Source organism: Oncorhynchus kisutch, linkage group LG13 (genome assembly GCF_002021735.2).
Source record: "Oncorhynchus kisutch isolate 150728-3 linkage group LG13, Okis_V2, whole genome shotgun sequence".
In the NCBI taxonomy this organism is placed as follows: Eukaryota; Metazoa; Chordata; class Actinopteri; order Salmoniformes; family Salmonidae; genus Oncorhynchus; species Oncorhynchus kisutch.
In genome coordinates this window covers 77091511-77108803 of record NC_034186.2, presented here as the reverse complement: position 1 = coordinate 77108803, position 17293 = coordinate 77091511, and the positions used below count along the sequence as shown (strand labels likewise).

The following is a 17293-nucleotide window of genomic DNA, read 5'->3' as shown; positions in this document are numbered from 1 at the left end:
GTAACATTAAACTGGTGTTTAATGACCTGTTCTGTCACCACAGGACTCAAATTAAGCACAGTAAATCACAACTTACTCCAGCAGCTACTGAGTGGGAGGAAGCTCCAGCAACACAGATACTTAAATCCCTGCTCACTGAGCAAGACTGATACAAACAGCTGAGAAAACTAGAGACTAATATTTTATTTTTAGAAAATGGCTTCTTCTCTTCCCCCACCCCTCTCTCTCCTTAAGGAGTTGTGATGTCTCACAGATCAGTTTACATGGCAATGCACACATTTTACTGGCTTCACACACAGATCTCCCAGATCTTCTATGTGTAAGACAGACGCAACACAGGAATCAAACTAACTGCAAAACTATTCATCAACACTGTGGTAAGAAAGCTGCTGACTAAACCAGGGTGAGTTTTCACATTGAAAGTAACCTCCAAATGCCATTAGGGAGTGAGAAAATGGCCTCCCAGGTGTCTGTCCCAGAGAAGGATCTCTCCTGTCCTGTGTGCTCTGAAACCCTCAAGGAACCTGTTCTCCTGTCCTGTGGCCATAGCTGCTGTATAGCCTGTCTGGAGTCCTACTGGAAATGGATGGAATCGTGGGAATGTCCAGTGTGCAGCATAAAATGCTATAAGGATTCGATGGCTCTTGCTCTGAAGAACCTGTGTATGCCGGGTGAGAACGTTTCAGCTAAACATGTCTGCAGTCTGCATAGCAAGCAACTCACACTGTTCTGTCTGGAGCATGAAGAGCCTATCTGTTCGGTGTGTGAGGGTTCAAGTAAACATAACACACATGAATGTATCCCAGTAGATGAGGCTGCTCTGGATCGCAAGGTACGATACAAAATATCAACTAACATACACAGTACATTCACTATAACAGGATCATTCTCTCCTAGCAAATGTCTAGGGCAGAAGAGGTCCTTATCATATTCAGCTACCCTGTCGTACTTGTACAGCCTTGATGTTCTCTTTGAAAAGCAACATTTTTCTAAGGCCTTGTTCTGTTTGATCAGAATGTGATGTTCTCATATCCATCCATTTTGCGTGCAATCATTAAAATCACACAAGTAAATGAACTAAATGAATTGTAGGAAGAGCTCTTAGAGACAGGCCTGAAGCCCTTAGAGGAGCAGCTGGAGGGATTTAAACAAGTCAAACAAAGCTTTGAAGAAACAGCAGAGCTTATTAAGGTAAGACTGCTTTGTAATGTTACAATGCAATATGCATACGAAAGTGTATCAGAATAATTTTTTTTAGCATTTGGCTTGAGCCAAAAGGGGTCCCCTAAATGTACAAAAATATTACCTAGAAATTACATAATTGGACAAAAAAATGGGTACACCTTCCCACGACTATGAGCAAAAGCCTTAAACTAAGGATTGTGTGGTTTCATGAGTCTAGAAGTTGATTGTTATATCATGTGTGTATGAACCATAGAGGCAACACTCAAGCCAACATTTTAAGTAAACCATAAGCAACGAATGTTCCATACAGCCTCTTGAACAGTATGTTTTGAAAAACCTTTCAGATTGATATGAAATATAGTGTAATGCCTGATGATGACACACTGTCTCCAGAGCCAGGCCCAGAAGACAGAAAATCAGATTCAGGAGGACTTCGAGAAACTTCACCAGTTTCTACGATATGAAGAGGCAGCCAGGATGGCTGTCGTGAGGGAGGAAGAGGAGGAGAAGAGTCGGAGGATGAAGAAGATGATTGATGATATGAACAGAGAGATAGCAGCCATTTTAGACACAACGAGAGCCATAAAGAAGGACCTGGTATCTGATGACATCTCATTCCTGCAGGTAAGGACCAATATTTCTGTGCTGTCTAGAGGTTATATGGGAAAGATTTATTAATTAACTGATGATTGATTTCAGTGATTACATGTATTATTGATTGATTTGCTCTTTTGTTCACCTGCAGAACTACAAGGACACGTTAAAAAGGTAAGGCTATGGCCTATTTGTCCGCAACACTTCAGGTGAAGGGTGAAGAATCTGGACCCTAAGTGATCGGCCTCTTTTCTCTCTCTTCCCTGTGGTTCTGAACCCAACCCCACCGTATCACTAACTCATGGATATTCTTCTAGAGCCCAGTGCACAAGCCCAGATCCAGAGCTTGTTTCTGGAGCGCTGATCAATGTGGCAAAGCACCTGGGAAACCTGCAGGTCAGAGTTTTGGAGAAGATGCTGAAGTCTGTTCAATACAGTGAGTCTGATTGTATTCTTACCAATGTTCATATCTTCACAAACATTTTTAAATTGCATTCAGCCAATTTCAGATAAAAGAATATCACTGATCATCTGGCAATAATGTCCCAGTAAATTAAAACAAACAGTGGATCTCTGGTTTTAAACATGTCTCTGTTTTTCTCTGTTCAGCGCCTGTGATTCTGGACCCCAACACTGCCCATCCATGTCTCATCCTGTCTGATGATCTGACCAGTATGAGATTCAGTGATGGGATACAGCTGCTTCCTGACAACCCAGAGAGGTTTGATAACTATCGAATGGTCCTGGGCTCTGAGGGCTTTGACTCTGGGACACACAGTTGGGATACAGATGTCGGGGACAATACAGTATGGTTTGTAGGTGTAGTCTATAAGTCTGTCCAGAGGAAGGGAGTGGTACAGACTGGACTCTGGCGTGTAGGCTATTATAATGATAAATACTGGGCACGTTGTCCAAAAGGGCCACAGACTGTCCTGACACTGGAAAATAAACCCCATCGGATCAGAGTGCAGCTGGACTGGAACAGAGATACACTGTCCTTTTACGACCTTGATAATAACACACACATACACACGTTCACACACACTTTTACAGAGAGATTGTTTCCATACATCAACATTGGCAGTAATCTCTACGCTGCTAGGATCTTACCAGGGAAAGCCTCTGTAACAGTGGAACAGCACATTATACCTCCCCATGCTAGCCCTTCTTCCTTTTAACGTGATCAGTTGTTGTGGTTCGCTGACGCAACGGAAGCCACCACTACCTCCGTGATTTAGATTTGTTCAACAGGATTCAATTATGAATTGTATTATCATATGAATTATTACATGTTAACAACAGAAACTACTGGATTGAACCAAATCACAAATCTTTGCTGATCTAATAAAAACAATTGATTCAACAATTCAAATGTGCCTTTTATTCTCTATGTATTTCTGTACAAAGTTGGAAAACGTGTCACTGCAGGTGATCATTGTAGAATATATTAAACAATAGAAATATATATCATTGCTACATGTTTTGAGAACATGTACAGGTTGTCACAGTTCATAGTCCATGTCTGGCTGACTGGGGATTGAATATGGGATTCTGGAAGAGGTGCAAGTGAAGAGTTGAATTTCAGGTTTAAACTGGCAGTCTGGCACTGAACAGAACATGTATCCTGAAGGACCTTGGGCCTTCTCTTCCAATAGGGTTGAGAATGAGGTGAGAGTTAGGGTCATGAATTGAGATAGAGAAAGCGGCAGGGAATGAGAGGGGGTTCTGCGGGACAGAGACTACTAACCAGAAGTTATCCCGCCTCATCCACAGCTTTGACCCTCATCTCTACTGTCCCCGACTCCACTCTCCGAGGGTGTCTAAGGAGGAGTCGGGATATCCAAAAAACACATTCCCCCATTTCAGACATGGATATAATACACACGTGTACATGTGTGAAACAGGACAAATATAAGCATCCATCAAATGATTATTATTACTGTCAGACCCCGGATGGCACAGTGCACACAACCCCCATACCTCAATAATTAACGTAATGGGATAAAACACTTGTCCAATATGACCCCCCCAGTTTCTGGTAACAGACAAGTCTCTGATACCACCTACAGGCCAGTGTAATTAAATGCACTTCATAACATGATATTTCACCATGGGTGTATAGGAAAAAGATTATGCAAATTATTTTTGCATAATAGTTATGAAAATGATAATACCTTCATGATTTGGCAAAAAAAACTATATATTTTAAATACAATCTGTGCACTTTTACTATTTTCTCTTGTCACAATTAGTATGGTGATTAAGTGCAGTATACCTTGATTGAGAAATAGAAGATAAAATATGAATAATATTGTTTACCTACAAATATTTGTCTTCAATATTGTTTTCTGCCACTATTTCCTGCTTTGGAACAGAATCAAGTCCTGGTGTTCATGGGTCCTAAACGCCAACATTAGCTACTTCCAGCTAGTCACATGACAGATCACACTTGAACACTTTATAACAGTGAGGAGTGTTGGAGTGTCTAAGCAGCTGGGAGGACACAGGCATGCAAAGTTACACCTGAAAATCTCTAAGGACCCTGGGAAAGGTAGAGGTAGCCAATACCTACTGTTGGCGATGGCTGATTGTGTTCTTGGTATTGTCTATGGTGGTGGATTGTGTGTGTGAGAGGCCCTAGTCAGGTCAGGTGGTGCTGGTCAGCAGCCTCTCCTGGTTGTGCTTGCGGAAGAAGGCTTTCCCAAACTCATAACAGCTGATCATAATGGCACAGGCTGGGGCCACCTTGATCACCCTGGGAAGGAAACCTAGAAGAGAAAAGTAGGAGATGGAGTGAAAGGGGGGAGAGAGAGGGGTGGAAGTGAGAGAGTGAAAGGGTGAGAGATGGGGTGGAGGAGAGAGAGTGAAAGGGGGAGAGAGAGGGGTGGAGGTGAGAGAGTGAAAGGGTGAGAGATGGGGTGGAGGAGAGAGAGTGAAAGGGGGATAGAGGGGTGGAGGTGAGAGTGACGGGGAGAGAGAGAGGGGTGGAGGAGAGGGAGTGACGGGGAGAGAGAGAGGGGTGGAGGAGAGGGAGTGACGGGGAGAGAGAGAGAGGGGTGGAGGAGAGGGAGAGAGAGAGAGGGGGAGAGAGAGAGAGAGGGGGGTGGAGGAGAGGGAGTGACGGGGGAGAGAGAGGGGTGGAGGAGAGGGAGTGACGGGGAGAGAGAGGGGTCGAGGAGAGGCCGTGACGGGGAGAGAGAGAGGGGTGGAGGAGAGGGAGTGGTGGGGAGAGAGAGAGGGGTGGAGGAGAGGGAGTGGCGGGGAGAGAGAGAGGGGTGGAGGAGAGGGAGTGACGGGGAGAGAGAGAGGGGTGGAGGAGAGGGAGTGGCGGGGAGAGAGAGAGGGGTGGAGGAGAGGGAGTGACGGGGGAGAGAGAGGGGTGGAGGAGAGGGATAAGGAGAGAAAGTAGGTCACCAGTTAGGAGACTAACCTGAGGTAACTGTGTGTTTTGGGTGAACTATCCCTGTAGCCTGACCTACCTACAAACAGTCCACCCACTCCGTTCTCAGCCACAATCTTGGTCATCACACTGAGAGTGGAGGAGGAGGCCTTGGACGACACTGCAGAGACACATGACAACATAGCTGGGTTAGTAGTACAGGATCACTACACATCAACACATCACTAAAGATCATAAGGATGATTCTATGAATCAGGTGATCAGCCTGGAGTTCTATACCCACAATTCATAGCCTGGAGTTCCCCTATCTCCACCTGCCTCCTGGTCTTCACGACGTCGAAGGGAAGAGTTACTATGGAAGCGATCTGGAGGAAGACATAAACAAGGGTTAGAAATCACACTTATATTTGACAATGCTGCCCTCTAGCAGTATTAGATGGAATAACACCATGTCAGCACAGAAGAAGAGTTACAGAGCTAGAATTACATTAGAAAGGTACAACAAACTATATCAGATATTCAATGTTCAATATATCTAGGTGCTCTACTAGACAGAACAGTTTGAGTTGAGCTGAGAGGACAGCTAGAATACTCACTGATCCAGACACCGCTCCGGATATGAAGGTGATGGCAAACGTTGGCTCTCTGACGTTGTTGTGCTTACACAGCCACGCCTTCCCCTTCTCATAGTTATACCAGTACATGGCTGAGGAGGAAACAGACACAACATGGAACTCCTGTTATCAAACACTAAGAGACAAGAGAGAAGGAGAGGGAGAGAGAACAGGGGCTTGAGAGAAGGAGGGGGAGAGGAGAGAGAGGAGGGAGCTAGAGAGAAGGAGAGAGGGAGCTCGAGAGAAGTGAGAGGGAGAAATAGAGTGTTATATACCTGAGATAGTTATATAGTGATAGACATTGTGTTGTTTCTAACAGAGAGAGATAGTGATAGTGATAAAATCATTTATATGTCTAAAGATAATGATTAAATAATTCAACTCTGAAACCATATAATTGTATGAAATGTATTAGAATCATAAAACTATAATCTGATGATGTGTGTAGTTTTAGTCAGAATTAGAACAAGGACCTTTTGTTCCTTTTTAGTATGTAAGCAGGGTGCAAGTGGGAAACAAATGATAAGAGGAGCTATCGACAGACAAGTTGGACTACTGTGTTCCTTACAGGACATTGTCTCCACCCATGGAGGGGAGAAACTGTTTGGCTTGCAGAAAATTATGAAACATGTTGCAGATTCAACAATGTATCTGTGTAAAAACACAGACTGTCTAAACAAGGCGTAGCTTAAGATTTGAATGTGTTTGTGTGTGTTATAAAGACTGGGTTTACATTTTTGACGTTAGAACGTTCTCGTTTATAAACACTGACTTTTGTAAGCTGGGACTCTTGTCTGTTTCATTCAACCAGAATCTTACAAACTCTGGGTTGCAGACTGAGTAGATTAATTGAAGTTTATGAACATTGATAACAAAATTCTCATAAAAGATAGACATTGTGTTATTTCTACCTGAAAGAGATGGAGCTAGACATTGTGTTATTTCTACCTGAGAGAGATATAGTTATAGACATTGTGTTGTTTCTACCTGAGAAGGGCACGTCTCTAAGCAGTGTGGGTCCCCAGCCCCTCCAGAGAGACCGCCAGCCCTCGTTGCGTACTGCAGAGTGGATAACCTCACTCAGCTCCCTGTACGAACTTCTCTGGGACTGCATCTTAGTACGGATCAGCTCCAACGGACTGATCACTGTCACAGAGCCCACTGACTCACAGAGAGACAGAGAAAGAGAGAGAGAGAAAACACTTATAAGCACTCCACACAGAAAGAGCAGTTAAGCAGAGCAGTTAAACACATACATTTCTTTCTCACATGAAAAGGATGTTTTACGTACTCCTAACCAACTGTTTTTTGTGTTGTTTGTACCATATTTTTTTTTTACGTATTTTGTATATAATTTTGTATATAATGTTGCTGCTTCCGTCTCTTAAGACCGAAAATAACTTCTGAACATCAGATTGCTCACCACCAACTGGCAGGCGCTCTTTTTTCCTTTAACGAGCCCGACAAGCCTGACGTGAAGGACATAATGCTTTCCCGGGAACAGGCCCAAATCCCCGTAATTTGCGTGAAGAGGGCGAAGGTCGGGCTGCCTTCTGAGAATTCGTAGGCCTTCCTTTCTACTAGCTAACGTGCAATCATTGGAAAATAAAATCGACGACCTACGAGGAAGATTAAACTACCAACGGGACATTAAAAACTGTAATATCTTATGCTTCACGGAGTCGTGGCTGAATAACGACATGATCAACATACAGCTGGCTGGTTATATGCTGTATCGGCAGCATAGAACAGCGGCATCTGGTAAGACAAAGGGTGGCGGACTATGCATATTTGTAAACAACAGCTGGTCCACGATATCTAAGGAAGTCTCGAGGTTTTGCTCACCTGAGGTAGAGTATCTAATGATAAGCTGTCGACCACACTATCTACCTAGAGAGTTTTCATCTGTATTTTTCATAGCTGTCTACATACCACAACAAACCAATGCTGGCACTAAGACCGCACTCAATGAGCTGTATTACGCAATAAGCAAACAGGAAAACGCTCATCCAGAGGCGGCGCTCCTAGTGGCCAGGGACTTTAACGCAGGGAAACTTACTTAAATCCGTTTTAACTAATCTACCAGACGAGCTAAACTACTTCCATGCTCGCTTCGAGGCAAATAACACTGAAACATGCATGAGAGCACCAGCTGTTCCGGGCGACTCCACAGCCAATGTGAGCAAAACCGTTAAACGGGTCAACATTCACAAGGTCAGACGGATTACCAGAACATGTACTGTGAGCATGCGCTGACCAACTGGCAAGTGTCTTCACTGACATCTTCAACCTCTCCCTGTCTGAGTCTGTAATACCAACATGCTTTAAGCAGACCAGCATAGTCCCTGTGCCCAATAACACTAAGGTAACCTGCCTAAATTACTACCGACACATAGCACTCACATCTGTAGCCATGAAGTGCTTGAACGGCTGGTCATGGCTCACATCAACACCATCATGCCGGAAACACTAGACCCATTCCAATTTGCATACCGCCCTAACAGATCCACAGATGATGTAATCTCTATTGCACTCCACACTGCCCTTTCCCACCTGGACCAAAGGAACACCTATGTGAGAATGCTGTTCACCATAATGCCCTCAAAGTTCATCAATAAGCTAAGGCCCCTGGGACTAAACACCTCGCTCTGCAACTGGATCCTTGACTTCTTGACTTTACCCCCCAGGTGGTAAAGGTAGGTAACAACATATCCGCCACGTTGATCCTCAACACTCAGGGGTGTGTGCTCAGTCCCCTCCTGTTCACTCATGACTGCACGGCCAGGCACGATTCCAACACCATCATTAAGTTTACCAATGACACAACAGTGGTAGGCCTGATCACCGACATTGACGAGACAGCCTATAAGGAGGAGGTCAGAGACCTGGCCGCGTGGTGCCAGGACAACAACCTCTCCCTCAACGTGATCAAGACTAAGGAGATGATTGTGGACTTCAGGAAAAGGAGGCCCGAGCACACCCCCATTCTCATCGACGGGGCTGTAGTGGAGCAGGTAGAGACCTTCAAGTTCCTTGGTGTCCACATCACCAACAAACTAACATGGTCCAAGCACACCAAGACAGTCATGAAAAAGGGCACAACAAAATCTATTCCCCCTCAGGAGACTGAAAATATTTGGCATGGGTCCTCAGATCCTCAAAAGGTTCTACAGCTGCACCATCGAGAACATCCTGACTGGTTGCATCACTGCCATGTATGGCAACTGCTCGGCCTCCGACCGCAAGGCACTACAGAGGGTAGTGTGTACGGCCCAATACATCACTGGGGCCAAGCTTCCTGCCATCCAGGACCTCTATACCAGGCGGTGTCAGAGGAAGGCCCTAAAAATTGTCAAAGATTCCAGCCACCCTAGTCATAGACTTTTCTCTCTGCTACTGCACGGCAAGCCGTACCGGAGCGCCAAGTCTAGGTCCAAGAGGCTTCTAAACAGGATCTACCCCCAAGCCATAAGACTCTTGAACATCTAATCAAATGGCTACCCAGACTATTTGCATTCCACCCCCCCCCCCCTTTTATGCCGCTGCTACTCTCTGTTATTATTTAAGCATAGTCACTTTAAGCATAGTCACTAACCTGTACCCCCGCACATTGACTCTGTACCGGTACCCCCTGTATTATTTAAGCATAGTCACTTTTAAGCATAGTCACTAACCTGTACCCCCGCACATTGACTCTGTACCGGTACCCCCTGTATTATTTAAGCATAGTCACTTTAAGCATAGTCACTAACCTGTACCCTCGCACATTGACTCTGTACCGGTACTCCCTGTATTATTTAAGCATAGTCACTTTAAGCATAGTCACTAACCTGTACCCCCGCACATTGACTCTGTACCGGTACCCCCTGTATTATTTAAGCATAGTCACTTTAAGCATAGTCACTAACCTGTACCCCCGCACATTGACTCTGTACCGGTACCCCCTGTATTATTTAAGCATAGTCACTTTAAGCATAGTCACTAACCTGTACCCCCGCACATTGACTCTGTACCGGTACCCCCTGTATATAGTCTCGCTATTGTTATTTTACTTTTTAATAACTTGACACTTAAAAGTCTTGTTCTTTAAACTGCATTGTTGGTTAGGGGCTTGTAAGTCAGCATTTCACTGTAAGTTCTACACCTGTTGTATTCGGCGCATGTGACAAATAACATTGGATTTGATTTGATTGAAAATAAGGTGTCTGTAGTTTCCACATTTATTTGAAATTTTGCAGGATGAAATCTCTTGAGATGCACCATCTCGTTTTCAAGAGTGTCCCAACATATACAGGTGTATATATATATATATATATATATATATATATATATATATATATATATATATATATATATATATATAGTATATTTTATTTTATTAAAGTACTTAGTAAGAAGAAGAATATGGCAACTACTGTCTAATAATAATAACAATTAAATAATTATAATGATAATAAAATATAATTACATTAACAGCATAAAAAAATAGTTGTACAACTACGAATAGGCTTATAACTAATAAAAACTACTGCTACAACAACTAATACAACTAAGTACCTATAATATAGAGTATACATACATATTTACAAATATCCTCACATGGTGATGTTTCTATTAGTTAAAAACACAAACAGTTTGTTCTTAACAGTTGAAAAAGGGTTTCGTAAATGAACTGTGTGATTACAATGTCCTGGTTTCTGTAGGTAAATGATTCCAGTCACTCAGGCCTTTGTACCGTATCTGAAAGATCTTACTCTTAGATCTGGCTTCCTGCCAAGGCAAGGGCTGATTTCAAGGTTTTACTGCCAACCTACAAAGCATTACATGGGCTTGCTCCTACCTATCTCTCTGATTTGGTCCTGCCGTACATACCTACACGTACGCTACGGTCACAAGACGCAGGCCTCTTAATTGTCCCTAGAATTTCTAAGCAAACAGCTGGTGGCAGCTCCTATAGAGCTCCATTTTTATGGAATGGTCTGCCCACCCATGTGAGAGAAGCAAACTCGGTCTCAACCTTTAAGTCTTTACTGAAGACTCATCTCTTCAGTGGGTCATATGATTGAGTGTAGTCTGGCCCAGGAGTGTGAAGGTGAACAGAAAGGCTCTGGAGCAACGAACCGTCCTTGCTGTCTCTGCCTGGCCGGTTCCCCTCTTTCCACTGGGATTCTCTGCCTCTAACCCTATTACAGGGGCTGAGTCACTGGCTTACTAGGGCTCTTTCATACCGTTCCTAGGAGGGGTGCATCACTTGAGTGGGTTGAGTCACTGATGTGATCTTCCTGTCTGGGTTGGCGCCCCCCCTTGGGTTGTGCCGTGGCGGAGATCTTTGTGGGCTATACTCGGCCTTGTCTCAGGATGGTAAGTTGGTGGTTGAAGATATCCCTCTAGTGGTGTGGGGGCTGTGCTTTGGCAAAGTGGGTGGAGTTATATCCTTCCTGTTTGGCCCTGTCCGGGGGTGCCATCGGATGGGGCCACAGTGTCTCCTGACCCCTCCTGTCTCAGCCTCCAGTATTTATGCTGCAGTAGTTTATGTGTCGGGGGGCTAGGGTCAGTTTGTTATATCTGGAGTACTTTTCCTGTCCTATCCGGTGTCCTGTGTGAATTTAAGTATGCTCTCTTTAATTCTCGGAGGACCTGAGCCCTAGGACCATGCCTCAGGACTACCTGACATGATGACTCCTTGCTGTCCCCAGTCCACCTGGCCATGCTGCTGCTCCAGTTTCAACTGTTCTGCTTGTGATTATTATTATTTGATCATGCTGGTCATTTATGAACATTTGAACATCTTGGCCATGTTCTGTTATAATCTCCACCAGGTACAGCCAGAAGAGGACTGGCCACCCCACATAGCCTGGTTCCTCTCTAGGTTTCTTCCTAGGTTTTGGCCTTTCTAGGGGGGGGGTTCCTAGCCACCATGCTTCTACACCTGCATTGCTTGCTGTTTGGGGTTTTAGGCTGGGTTTCTGTACAGCACTTTGAGATATCAGCTGATGTACGAAGGGCTATATAAATAAATTTGATTTGATTTACTCCAAACCCCTTTTGGAATTACTGCCGTTGTCTAAAGTAGTGCGAGTTTTGTGAAGTTAGGTGTTCCTTAATATATACAGGGAACTTTAAGTTGATACATTTAAAAAGGAACTGGTACCAATGCAGTGGTCTTCTGTTTGGGAGTGACAGCTAGTTTTGTGATTCAGACATTGTTAAATGATGTCTTATAATGGCATCCAAGAATCTGCAAAGATAGTTATAAATTACATCTAATTCGCAAAGTAAGGTCTTGGTTGTGTTTTGATAGATGATGTCACCATAGTCTAGGATAGGAAGCAGCAGTTGGGTTACTAAGGTCTTTCTAGTGGATAGACAAAACAATGTTAATCACTCTATCACTATTTATCGCTCTCAAGTATACATCACCAGTGACCTGTGAGGTCAGAGGTCAGCTCACCTCTGGCGAGGGCGCCTGCTAGTAGAGGCGCCTCCTCAGCGTGTGACCCCATCCTGACCCTCAGGGCAGCACGCAGTTGGTCGTAACACGTGAAGTAGATCACTGTCGCCGGGACCGCCATGATACTGCAAGAAGCATTAACAGAGATGCTAATCTAATGTTTCCTCAAGAACCCTGACTCATTGAAATCAGGCATTTACAAACAAGATACCAACATCAACAGATGAAATATCCATAAACAACGAATAAAATGAATCAGCTTTTACTGTATCAGACACAAATCAGATGGGTACAAGCAAAAGGTACAAATAAAATGTTCTCAAATTAATCAACAGCCCATGACTCAGCAGTTACCACACCGCTCAGACACAAATCCAGGACTGAGAGATTTAAAATAAAACATTAACAAATCAAATATCGATAAACCCTGAGTCTACAAAATCACAGTGTCCCACCCGTACTGCTCGATACAAATGAGCAGAACAATGGGAAACAATCGTAAACAACTGAATTATCAATAGACTATGAGTTTGCTGAATCACAGCGGACCAGCCACTCAAGACACAGCTGACCATAAATCAGTGCTGAAGGCAAGTAAGCAGTGTGAATTAGTAATGAGGCAGAGTAACGGCAGACTTCAGACTCACAGGGTTGGAGGAAGGCCGCTCCATAACGACTTGATACCTTCCCTGCGGACTATCTTAATAAAGGCATCCTGCAGAGAGAGGGTCAAAATAATTAATGCATGATACTGATGTACATGTACATTATAAATGCTTGAGGGTTGTACTGAATGTGGATCTCCCGTTCGTCTACCGTTCATTCAGCACACTGTTGATGTCTGACTGACGACACTTTTGTGCGATTCTACATGTAAAATCGGTTCACTCACGGTTCGCAAACTACAGCCGGCACTCTGTTCAGAGGAGCTAAGTACTCTCTCTCGGCAGGCAAATGCTATTGGTGTGTCCGAACCATTATACAGTGGCAATAAAAAGTATGTGAACCCTTTGGAGTTACCTGGACTTCTGCATAAATTGGTCATCAAATGTGATCTTCATCTAAGTCACAACAATAGACAAACAGTCTGCTTAAAACTAATAACACGCAAACAATTATACATTTTCATGTCTTTATTGAACACACCGTGTAAACATTCACAGTGCAGGTTGGGGAAAGTATGTGAACCTTTGGATTTAATAACTGTTGACCCTCCTTTGGCAGCAATAACCTCAACCAAACATTTTCTGTAGTTGCAGATCAGACCTGCACTCCTGCACTGGTCAGGAGAAATTTTGGACCATTCCTCTTTATAAAACTGTTTCAGTTCAGCAATATTTTGGGATGTATGGTGTGAACCACTCTATTGAGGTTATGCCACAGCATCTAAATCGGGTTGAGGTCAGGACTCTGACTGGGCCACTCCAGAAGGCGTATTACTTCTCTGTTTTGGGTCGTTGTCCTGTTACATCACCCAACTTCTGTTGAGCTTCAATTGTTGACAGATAGCCTTACATTCTCCTGCAAAATGTCTTGATAAACTTGGGAATTCCTTTTTCCGTCGATGATAGCAAGCTGTCCAGGCCCTGAGGCAGCAAAGCAGCTCCAAACCGTGACGCTCCCTCCACCATACTTAACAGTTGAGGTTTTGATGTTGGTGTGCTGTGCCTTTTTTTCTCCACACATATTGTTGTGTGTTCCTTCCTTCCAAACAACTCAACTTTAGTTTCAACTGTCCACAGAATATTTTGCCAGTAGCGCTGTGGAACATCCAGATGCCCGTTTGAAAACTTCAGATGTGCAGCAATGGGTTTTTTTGGGCAGCAGTGGCTTCTTCAGCAGTGGACAGATGCACATCAAGGCTTTTAGAGATACTTTTGTAACCCTTTCCAGCTTATGCAAGTCAACAACTCTTACTCTTGGGTCTTCTGAGATCTCTTTTGTCCGAGGCATGGTTCACATCAGGCAATGCTTCTTGTGAATAGCAAACTCAAATTTTTGGAGTGTTTTTATTGGGCAGGGCAGCTCTAACCAACATTTCCAAACTTGTCTCAATGATTGTACTCCAGGTTAGCTGACTCCTATTAGCTTTTGGAGAAGTCATTAGCCTACGGTTCACATACTTTTTCCAACCTACACTGTGAATGTTTAAATGATGTATTTAATATAGACAAGAAACATACAATAATGTGTGTGTTATTAGTTTAAGAAGAGTGTGTTTGTCTGTTGTTATGATCATTCTTAAGGGTTCACATACTTTTTCTTGCCACTGTACACCACTGACAAGATTTGCATCGAATTCCGTGGCATTATTTTAGAGTATAAAGAACATAGCTGAATAAAATAGAAAGGATATTTTCTCCAAACGAATTGAGGGAGTGAACACATGCTGCTATTCTGTGTTGAGCGGTTAACAAAGACACAGGTCATCCTATTTGCTTAATTTAGAGTTATTTATGTAGTTGTGATTCAAACATTGGGCTATATGTTTAGCTTTTTAATACATTCTAAGGCTGCAAGAAGTAACTGATGATGATTAGGAAAAAGTTGCATGAAAGACATGAGCTGTGCTTTGTTCGTTGAAGACTGTACAGTGCAGGCTGTATACACTTAATCCGTCTCTCAATCACAATTCGACAAGCACTTGATAATGCCTCAAATTTCCCGGTGGCATCCCCTTTGTGTGGCAGTAATGCCCCCTAAATAAAATCCATGCCTTTTGCGGCCAATGGCCGTGGTGCCCTTGGGCTGAATATAATAATTATAATTCCCTTCTCCTGGCTGTGTGCTCCGAAGCACCTCTCACTCACAACCACTAGCATACAAAAAAATGTTTTTAAATGATGAGGCTGATGCAACAGATCAAAACGTTTTGCTTAACATTTTAATAAACTATTAGGCTATTTCTTCACATTATATGCGCAGCAATGTGCACACGGCAGTAGGCTAGAAACGCGACTGTTCCATTAGTGGGAAAACACCATTCTCAAAAGTGACCGCAAATGCAATTATGCATATAATGATTTTATTATAAAGGTGCCTTTTTATGGTGAAAATGATCTTCCCCAAACGTGAAACTAACACACTGCATGTGTATGCCAGTTAGGCTCTACACCCATTGTAACGTGGATTAATGTGCTTAATTTTAAGAAGTTATTTGGCCACTTTAGTTGTGATACAAACCTTATCAAAACATATAGGCCTATGGGCTAGGCTACATGAGGTGTGTGACTATGATTTGAAAAAGTCGCAAAAAAAAGGCATGTGCTGTTTGTTGCCTTACGCTGGGCATCCTTCACAAGTGATATGCTAATATTGTCACCCATCAGACTATTCTTGATTTAATCTTGTCTTTACAACTAAATAATATATGTGTGAAATTTGTTTTGATTTAGAATGGACAATTATCATGCACCTGTTTCGAAACTAGGGGGGGAAAAAGACATCATGCACTTAAATAGCAAATGGAGGACGCTTTTCCCATGGATCATTATCATGCCAGCCTGGTAGGCTGTACTCCTGTTGTAAAGATAATGTGCTTAATATTAGGAAAGTTGAGAAATAAATATAGTAGGCCTGGTCAATAGAAATCTGATGGGATCCTTATCTTTTTAAAAGAGGCCATCACTCTGTTTTCTCACATGATTACATAGCCTATACAAAGGTTGCACAACATGAGCTCATGGACTCTCATGATGTGTTTGATTAGATTTTCTATTACATTTGCATTGATGTCAGAGTGCTTAGAGGGACAATAGAGTGCTGAGTACCAGGCAGTTAGCAAGTTTGTTAGGCTACTAATGACCATCAGCAGCATCAGAGCTTGGAGAAGCCTAATTACTGTGGCTAAATGGTCATGTGGAATTTGACTGCCATCATGACTCATGACCGCCCGTGTGGCAGTAATACGGTCACCGTAACAGCCCTAGTCCCATCCCGCCCATAGCCTCTGACCCTTGGCCACTTGTGCAAATCTGTAAGGAATGAGCAATATCTCAATGTTACCCTCTGATAGGCTAGACAGAATTTTCATCACATTGCACACGATACACACCAACCCAATCCTTGCATAACTAGATGGGGGTTGGGAGTTGGGTAGAGGTGTTAGAGATGTTTACCAGAGTGCCGTTGAAGTGGCCGGGGGCCTTGTACCAGGCCTTGGAGTTGCCGTTCGTACACACACAGGTATGGTCCATCAGGCCATTGCAGTACACAAAGCATTTCCCTGGCAAACAATGAAGACATACATAATGGATTGAGCACTGTGGTTTAGAGAGAGGACAGAGGAATGGTAGGTTACATTGATTATTGTCTTATTACCTTTGGGAAAAGGACTTTTCTGAGCCTGGAGTCTGATCTTGACAACATCCAGAGGTGTGACTGAAAAAAGACAGTTGTACAACCAGTTTAAATATAATATAGTCAGTTATATATATATATATATATATATAGTCAGTGTATGTGTGTATAGGGGAGGGTTCCAATGCTCACCAAACAATGACGTCAGGAGAGCCCCTGAGCAGGAAGCCAACATCTGTTGAAATGGAGTAATGCCATTGGTGTCGACGGGCACAGGATTTTTACCAGAATTACCACTCATCGTGCCTAAGAAAGATATTCAAAACAACATTTGATTCAGTTGTTGTTATGAACATTTAATTGACCATTAAATGATTGTTGAATTCTGGCCAGTGACAATTTGTAATCATTATGCTTACCTTAGAGAAGCTTCTTGCTAGCTATATTGCAGGAACTAGAAGCTAGCTAACTTATTTATCTAGCTACTCTTCCACAGTGGACAAGTAACGTTAATCTTGCTCTTTGTCAGTGACGGAATCCAAAGCAAGCCCATTTTAAATGTGATGTCCCGTTCTTATAGCTCGTGTCTGCGTACATGTGCTTCATGGGGCAATTGCACAATACATGGCTTCATTCAACTAGACAAAGTGAAATAAGAATGGCAAGTTCACCCACATTACATTTGTAAAAATATTTAGACTTTCAGCAGAGCACATTCTTGGCACAAGGAGATCCAGCACATAGTTACAG

General features: G+C 43.2%; 2 protein-coding genes across 3 annotated transcripts; one reads left to right on the top strand and one right to left on the bottom strand.

Moving 5' to 3' along the window:
• The first annotated feature begins 268 nt into the window (after positions 1–268).
• On the top strand, positions 269–3151 carry LOC109883212 (E3 ubiquitin-protein ligase TRIM39-like). The gene is made up of 6 exons (XM_031787493.1): positions 269–832; positions 1093–1191; positions 1579–1809; positions 1931–1953; positions 2097–2215; positions 2389–3151. Exons 1-6 carry the CDS (start codon positions 434–436, stop codon positions 2955–2957), a joined length of 1440 nt encoding a protein of 479 aa, XP_031643353.1. The 5' UTR covers positions 269–433; the 3' UTR covers positions 2958–3151.
• slc25a40 (solute carrier family 25 member 40) lies at positions 3141–17230 on the bottom strand. 2 transcript variants are annotated; one of them, XM_031787494.1, is made up of 11 exons: positions 16963–17230; positions 16736–16849; positions 16565–16624; positions 16363–16469; positions 12892–12959; positions 12245–12369; positions 6781–6954; positions 5776–5885; positions 5463–5544; positions 5259–5339; positions 3141–4547 (listed from the first exon to the last, which is right to left on the bottom strand). In XM_031787494.1, exons 2-11 carry the CDS (start codon positions 16842–16844, stop codon positions 4426–4428), a joined length of 1038 nt encoding a protein of 345 aa, XP_031643354.1. In that variant the 5' UTR covers positions 16845–16849; positions 16963–17230; the 3' UTR covers positions 3141–4425. The 2 variants fall into 2 exon arrangements, with proteins under 2 accessions (XP_031643354.1, XP_031643355.1); XM_031787495.1 differs by having other exon boundaries at positions 16736–16778.
• Between the last annotated feature and the right edge of the window lie 63 nt (positions 17231–17293).

Coding starts and splice junctions, on each gene's coding strand:
- LOC109883212 (XM_031787493.1), top strand. CDS start 434: ATGCCATTAGGGAGTGAGAAAATGGCCTCCCAGGTGTCTGTCCCAGAG. Junction 1,954..2,096: donor TACAAGGACACGTTAAAAAG/GTAAGGCTATGG, acceptor ATATTCTTCTAG/AGCCCAGTGCACAAGCCCAG. Junction 2,216..2,388: donor GCTGAAGTCTGTTCAATACA/GTGAGTCTGATT, acceptor TTCTCTGTTCAG/CGCCTGTGATTCTGGACCCC.
- slc25a40 (XM_031787494.1), bottom strand. CDS start 16,844: ATGAGTGGTAATTCTGGTAAAAATCCTGTGCCCGTCGACACCAATGGC. Junction 12,960..16,362: donor GCCACTTCAACGGCACTCTG/GTAAACATCTCT, acceptor CTCTCTCTGCAG/GATGCCTTTATTAAGATAGT. Junction 5,340..5,462: donor GGAACTCCAGGCTATGAATT/GTGGGTATAGAA, acceptor GTGTCTCTGCAG/TGTCGTCCAAGGCCTCCTCC.